Source organism: Salvia splendens, chromosome 22 (genome assembly GCF_004379255.2).
Source record: "Salvia splendens isolate huo1 chromosome 22, SspV2, whole genome shotgun sequence".
Classification (NCBI taxonomy): domain Eukaryota; kingdom Viridiplantae; phylum Streptophyta; class Magnoliopsida; order Lamiales; family Lamiaceae; genus Salvia; species Salvia splendens.
This window is the reverse complement of record NC_056053.1, coordinates 1,660,777-1,668,278: the sequence shown is the minus strand read 5'-3', so window position 1 is coordinate 1,668,278 and position 7,502 is coordinate 1,660,777. Positions and strand designations below refer to the sequence as shown.

Sequence of the window (7,502 nt, the reverse complement as noted above, 5' to 3'; positions counted from 1 at the left end):
TTTTAGAGACATCCGTGAATGTTTTATGTTCCACTTTCGACGTGGGACAAACTCATTCTTGGTTGTTTCTCTTTTAGAGCATCCACAATAGCGCCTAGCGCACCGCCTAGCCGAGCGCCGGCGCTAGGCGGTGCGCTAGGCGATCTATTGCAACCGCCCAGCCATTTCCGGAATTAAAAACCGCCTAGCGCTCGGCGGTTCCGTGGCGCTGGGCGATCCGCTCGGCGCTATTGCAGCGCTCCGGATCGCCGAGCGCATCGCCCAGCGGATTTTTTAATTTTTTTTATTTAATGTTTTTTTTGTGAAACTCATTCTTGGTTGTTTCTCTTTTATAGAGACATCCGTGAATGTTTTATGTTCCACTTTCGATGTGGGACAAACTCATTCTTAGTTGTTTCTCTTTTATAGAGACATCCTTGAATGTTTTATGTTCCACTTTCGATGTGGGACAAACTCATTCTTGGTTGTTTCTCTTTTATAGAGACATCCTTGAATGTTTTATGTTCCACTTTCAATGTGGGACAAACTCATTCTTGGTTGTTTCTCTTTTATAGAGACATCCGTGAATGTTTTATGTTCCACTTTCGATGTGGGACAAACTCATTCTTGGTTGTTTCTCTTTTATAGAGACATCCGTGAATGTTTTATGTTCCACTTTCGATGTGGGACAAACTCATTCTTGGTTGTTTCTCTTTTATAAAGACATCCGTGAATGTTTTATGTTCCACTTTCGATGTGGGACAAACTCATTCTTAGTTGTTTCTCTTTTATAGATACATCCTTGAATGTTTTATGTTCCACTTTCGATGTGGGACAAACTCATTCTTGGTTGTTTCTCTTTTATAGAGACATCCTTGAATGTTTTATATTCCACTTTCAATGTGGGACAAACTCATCCTTGGTTGTTTCTCTTTTATAGAGACATCATTGAATGTTTTATGTTCCACTTTCGATGTGGGACAAACTCATTAATTATGTAATTTTTTTTAATTAATGTACTTTTTAAAATTTATTAATATTTGTGAATTTTCTCGTTTTTGTGGCGTAAATTTAATTCCGTATATTGTGTGATTGTTAATTATTTCATTTTGTATATATTTGTTAATAGAGATGTGGATAGTATTATTAATGTTTTCCGTATATGTCTCGTAAATTAAATTTCGTATATTGTGTGATTGTTAATTATTTCATTTTGTATATATTTGTTAATAGTGATGTGGATAGTATTATTAATGTTTCTCGTATATGTCTCGTAAATTAAATTCCGTATATTGTGTGATTGTTAATTATTTCATTTTTATATAATTGTTATTAGTGATGTGGCTATTGATGTGCCTGTGCTATTTATGATGTGGCTAGGCTATGGCTGGGCTATTTATGATGTGGCAGGAGGATTTTTAGTGCTGATGATGTGGCAGTGGCTAGGCTATGGCTGGGCTATTGCTGGGCTATTCCTATTGTGGATGGCCTAAAACCATCAGACTAGGTCTTTCAACGTATGTGTTTCATTTTCCTCTTGCTAAAACACACTTCTTTAGGTGTAGTGCATTTTCAGTTCCTTGGTGAAATCTCCATCTTCATGTTTTTGACAATCATTTTGTTCTGATATTTTTGTTTTTCTAATAGTTGCAGAGCTACCTGTTGCTAGCATCATTAATGGCGGGAAGGGGGAAACAGTTTTCTGCTAAGGAGATCTCCTCAATGGTGCTTACCGAGATGAAGGATATCGCCGAGGCATATCTTGGATCAACCATCACGGATGCTGTTGTCACTATGCCTGCTTATTTCAACGACTCTCAGCGTCAGGCCACCAAGGCTGCCGGAGCCATTGCCTGTCTCAATGTTATGAGGATCATCAATGAACCTACCGCTGCAGCCATTGCTTACGGGCTGGATAAAGGAGCTACTGGCTCTGTTGCAAAGAATGTGCTCTTTTTCGACCTTGGTGGTGGAACTTTCGATGTTACACGATTGAGGCAAATGTTATTGAAGTGAAGGCTATTACTGGCGATACTCATCTTGGAGGCCAAGACATGGACAACATGATGATGAACTATTTCATGAATGAGTTCAAAATCAGGAAGGGTAAGGATAGGTTGGAGGAGGCGGAGAAGTATAGGGTGGAGGATGAGAAACACAAGAAGAGGGTTGAGGCGCGGTATGCTGTGGAGAACTACGCGTACAACATGAGGAACGCCATTACAAGTGCAGCGAACCTCACAGCAGCAGACAAGGAGACTATGGAGGATGCGTTCAAGTCTTTTGTACAGTGGTTGATCTTCAACGAACGTGCGGAGGTTGATGAGTTGAAAGGCAAGATGAAGGAGCTCCAGACCGTTTTCATTCCCATCATCCTCAACATGAAATAAGTGTGGAAAGTTAGTACTTATATTAGTTATTGTAGTAGTATGTGTTTTTGGCACTTTTATGCTTCAATTATAGTCTCTTTTGTTAGATTCTTCTTTTTCTTCTTTCCTCTTTTTCATACATCTTGCTTGAATATACTTCCTCTGTCCCGCCTCAAGTGAGACACTATTTTGGGCATAAGATTTAAGAAAACACAGGTGCACCTACACCTAGTTTTGTCGGGCGGGATGTGGGATGTACGGAGCATGATCTAGGGGAAGAAGGGAGTATGTGAGAGTAAATATAGTAAAGGCCAATTTGTATGGCTTCATAGTTTCGTGTAGCTAATATTGTTTTTAGGCCACAATGCTGTTTTTGAGGTTCTTTTTTTGTATGATAATTTTGTCCAAATTAATCTTGACTTAGAACCAAATTAATTTTGTATGATAATTGAAACGTTTTTCACATAAATTTTAAATGAAAATTTTAGAATAATAACAAAAAGGGTCTAACTTAAGTATTTAAAGGTACCAGTATTTATAATTTTTTGAAAATAATGCTGATGTAAACCCTTTTTTTAAGGATGTATACTAGTCGACACAAAAATCTAATGATATTTTACTTATATATTTGAATGATTGAATTCACCCTATTGTAGTATAAGAATGAATGAAGGATTATTAAAAGGTAAAATGGCTTTCTTGCTCATGAAAAAATAGTGATAGCATATAACTAATCCTGTTTTTGTTGGCATTAACTTTTGACAGTCCATTATTTTCTTTTTATTCTTAGTGACACTCCTATTTTAGTAATGATTGATTTGGAAAATTTTAATATAATTTGGGACTAATACAGTAGGTGAAAGCTGTGACCAGACCACTGAAATGCCGCACCTTGATACAATATTCAAATTTATAATAATTCGAATTTTGATTTCATAGTTAACTCTTTAAAAAACGGGGTACTACTTTAAAATGTGCATACATGTACATTTTTTTAATCACGTTCATCAAAGTATTTAAAAGTCAATTTTTGAAAGGGACAATGCTAATAATTAATTTTCCCTATTTAAAGTGGTTGTACTTAAATATAACTCTAAAATTTGTACTGAGTTATCACTTGCTGGGATGATAATAACCAATAATAATAATAATAAACATATTTGAACCAATATATATTAGTTCAAAGACCTCACTCACTTTACTAAAAGAAAACTGTATGATCTTACAAATTAGAATGCACTTAGGTGGAATTTAATCATATACTCCTCATATAAGTAATAAATGTATGTAGTCCTCTCAAAGTGGCGCAGATTTTCGCATCAAGAATTATACCTTTTGGCCTTCTCAAAAGATTCAAATTTACTGGATTTTTAGATTGCAATTCTACACTGTTTTTAAGTTAAGGCCACAATATGTTTACATCGATAGTTTCCATTTATATCCTCCTATATTATGTAGTAACACAAATATGATAAATAGATCTTTGCTTGACTTATTTGAAGAGTGGTGGTGGGTTTGAATCGAGCATGCTCAATGCACCGGAAAAGCAATTCGCTCGGTAGTGATGAGGAAAGAGTAAAAATAGTTGTCAATTTCACAAAAGGAAGCAAAATAATTGTGAATTTATATCCAATTGAAATTCTTGTTACCAATATCTATTTTATATGGAATAAACAAAACAAAAAAGGAAGAAACATCATCACGTTACGCAACACGTAAAATCGAATCCAAGAATCGACAAAATTCAAAAGAAAATTACTTGGATTTCAAGCATCATAAATCAAAGACTATACCATTTCTTCCCATTAAAATAAAAATACAAAATTAAACCGAATTACCATAACCTAAACAATAACCATATTAATTAATATTCTAAAAAAGACTAAACTAGCCTTCTTCATCATCATCAGCACATCTTCATCAGAAATCCTTGAGCAACTTCCTCACCTGCTCAAGCGTCACAAACAGCACCACCGTAAACGGCCCCTGCCTCGATATCGTCGGAATAAACCCCTTGTAAAGGGCGAACGGTCCCTCGGCCCTGATCGTCTTCATCGCGCAATCAATCGCGCCGTTGTAGGGCGCCGCCACCCCGGGCTCCACCTTCATGTTCATCACCCTCGTCTTGATCACGTCCACGGGATTCGACACCACCGCGGCCACAAACCCGGCCGCGAAGCTGGCCGTCACGTGCGTCCCGAGCCCGTCCCCCATTATATTTTTCTTTATTATAGTCTCTTTGAATTGGTCGTACGACGCCAGCTGCGAGGCCGTCACCAGCATGGCGCGGTTCACGGTCAGGGCGGACCCGCGCCAGAGGCTGGTGACGCCCTCGTTCTTCGTCATTTGGGAAATGGCGTCGACCACGCTCTTGTAGTTGCGGCGGTCGGGGGCCGGGAGGCGCCCGTCCGCCTGCATCCGGACCATAGCCACGTCGGCGGGGTTGCCAACGGCGGCGCCGACGCCGCCGGCGATTAATCCGGCGACGATTTTGTGTGTGAGTGGGAAGACGTTGGTGTTCGGATCCGTCCATTTGGTTTTGAGGATGTCGTAGAGTCCCATCCTGGTGGTGGAGTATAAGGTCTGGCGGAGGACGGTGGCGGAGACGCCGGAGAATAGCGCGGCGGCGCCGTCTTGCTGGAGGATGCGGAGGCCGACGGAGATTGGCCCGGCGCGGGGCGGAGGAATGGTGGGGACGTGGAGGTTCTGCGCCGCCGCCGCGGCGGAATTGGGAAAAGCCATGGCGGGGCGGAGATTGGGCGGAGGAGCGGCGGATTCTCCCTGAAGCTGCATACGGACTTTGATGAGATCTAAGGGGTGAGTGCTGCAGCCGGCGATGATGGAGGCGATGCCACCTTCGACGAAGCCTTTGACGCCCATGATGTGTTCGATGAAATTACTCAGAGAGGAAAAAAAATTGAATTGGGGTTAAAATGGCAAAAACGATTAAGATTGGATTCGTTTGTGCAAAGAATTGGGGGAATTGATTAAGAGGAAGACCAATTGGAATTGGAGTTCATCTCACTGGAGACCAGGAGATGGGAATGGTGGCCGAAAGCGATGGAGGAGAAGTGGGGGATTGTGGCACGCTGAGACATATGACGATCGAAGGGATGAAGAGAGAGGTGGGAGCGCAGAGGCTATTTATAGTGAGGGGAGGAGGGCTGCTAGGTTTGGTTTACACACGCAACGCAACTCTCTCTCGCCTCCATTGTTTTCTTTCCCCCAATATTTACGCGGAGTGGGGCCCGGCTGGAGCTGTGCTGTAATATTTTCCTTTTTCTCTTTTTATGAATTATTACTATATACTCCTACTAAGAGCATCTCCAGTGGTTAGCGGACCAGCAATAGCCCAGCCATAGCTCAGTCATGTTACATCAGCAGCATTAAATTCCTCTTGTCACATCAGCAGGACAAGCAACTGGACACGCAATAGCCCAGCCATAACCTTGTCACATCATCAGCACTAAAAACAAATAATTGAACAATCATACAAAATACGGAATTAAATTTACGACACATATACGGGAAAATTCTCTAATAATATTAAAATTTGAAAAAACATTAATTAAAAAAAGTAAAAAAAATTACATTACTAAAAAAAATCCTAATCCACGCACGGGCACACCCCTCCGCCACCGCCTCGCTCCTCGCCGTCGTCGCCGCTATCCGGGACCCCCAAATCTGCGGCATCTGAGCCAGCGTCAGAGCCCCCGACCTGTGCCGCGCCGGGATTCAAATCCTGTCGCATACTCACGAGCACGGCGTGAAAAAAACTCTTCTCCTCGGGGTCAGTTGCATTCTTCCATTGATCTATGACCTTGATTATCTGAGCCCGCGCTTGTTGACGCGCCAAGAAGACGAGGTCGGTTGTCGAGCTGCCAGCAGGGGGGATGCCGACTGGACCTCCTGGGACCTCTGGCGAGGGCGTTGCGCCCGTCTTTGACCAACCGGGTGAGTGCGGCGAGTAAACGAGGGAGGGGACGAGGTCTCCTAAGCATCTTCGGGGAGGTCGTGGGAACCGCCGCTGCTACCTCCGACGTAATCACCTGAATAGTTCAGGAGCTGCTTCTTCGGCCAGCCCGCGTCGACACCTACCCGAAACTTATCGGAGTCCATTAGCACCTCGTAGCAGTTTCAGTAGTTGAAGTCCTTGTAAAGCCTGGGCTAGGGGAACTCTTTCTCCGCCAGCCTTTTGCAGTCGTCGTCAGTTTGGCCGTTGGACTTCATTCGGAGGGCGAGCCCGAAAATCGGGAGACCCGAGACCGGATTCGTTCCCACCCCTAGGTTGCTGCTATTTTAGCCCACAAGTTAACGATCCTTTGATTGTTCGAGGCGAGGGGGTCATCGCAAATACTCACCCACGCCTTGGACAGCGCGACGTTCTCCGCGTCTGTCCACTTCCTCCGTACCTCCGGCTACGACGACTCGCCGACCACCTTCTTCCCCTTCTTCTTCTTGGGCGCGCCCCGTCCCCGCCCCACGGGAGTGTCCGGTGCCCCGAGATCTATACCCAACTCATCTAAGGAGAAGGTATCAATCCCCTCGAGTTGCGTCTTCGCTGGGGTCGATGTGTGCGAAACAGCAGTACCAAAATCAAAGCTGGGGCGATAGACGTCAGAGCCCCCTGGCATCCCATATATATATATATAAACCACAACTTTTTAATTTTTAACAATTGTTTTATGATGGTGAAAATCGAAACTGATGTAGATATGGCAATAAAAGTGTATTGCTGTATATTAGTCAGTTAATACTCAAAATTAATGACATTGTGATCTCCTGTTATATAATTCTTTTTTAATATAATGATCGTAATTAATCATTGTGGATAGTTCTAAAAAACTGAAAAGTTATAAAGATTTTGTATTTCAGTTTGAAAAGTTAAATTTTTGACGAGAAGTTATCGTGAAATTTTGATTTAACTAGCAATTGTCTTTAAATATAATCAATTTTATTCAGAAAATTGTACAACTATTATTATTTGTGAATATACAAAGTTATACTTTTCCGACACAATCATATAAGATTCGTCGTTTGAACTTGAATGAATTTTCAATAAAAAAAATTGCTAAAAGTCGAAGAGATTATTGATAAGTTGATAAAATTAATTAACACAACTAATAAATTCTCTATTATATTATTAGACGGAGT

General features: G+C 41.7%; 2 protein-coding genes across 2 annotated transcripts; one reads left to right on the top strand and one right to left on the bottom strand.

The window, feature by feature from the left end:
* The first annotated feature begins 1,656 nt into the window (after positions 1–1,656).
* Positions 1,657–2,369, top strand: LOC121787842 (heat shock 70 kDa protein 1-like). Its single transcript, XM_042186682.1, has 2 exons — positions 1,657–1,976; positions 2,081–2,369. Exons 1-2 carry the CDS (start codon positions 1,657–1,659, stop codon positions 2,367–2,369), a joined length of 609 nt encoding a protein of 202 aa, XP_042042616.1.
* Positions 2,370–4,124: 1,755 nt separating this feature from the next.
* On the bottom strand, positions 4,125–5,472 carry LOC121787530 (mitochondrial uncoupling protein 5-like). Its single transcript, XM_042186286.1, has one exon. The coding sequence runs from the start codon at positions 5,226–5,228 to the stop codon at positions 4,269–4,271; it is 960 nt and encodes a 319-aa protein (XP_042042220.1). The 5' UTR covers positions 5,229–5,472; the 3' UTR covers positions 4,125–4,268.
* Positions 5,473–7,502: the final 2,030 nt, after the last annotated feature.

Bases quoted from the DNA above. Each gene is read 5' to 3' on its own strand.
- LOC121787530 (XM_042186286.1), bottom strand. From the start codon at position 5,228: ATGGGCGTCAAAGGCTTCGTCGAAGGTGGCATCGCCTCCATCATCGCC.
- LOC121787842 (XM_042186682.1), top strand. From the start codon at position 1,657: ATGGCGGGAAGGGGGAAACAGTTTTCTGCTAAGGAGATCTCCTCAATG. The intron at 1,977-2,080 runs GCAAATGTTATT...GTTCAAAATCAG, and splicing joins TTCGATGTTACACGATTGAG to GAAGGGTAAGGATAGGTTGG.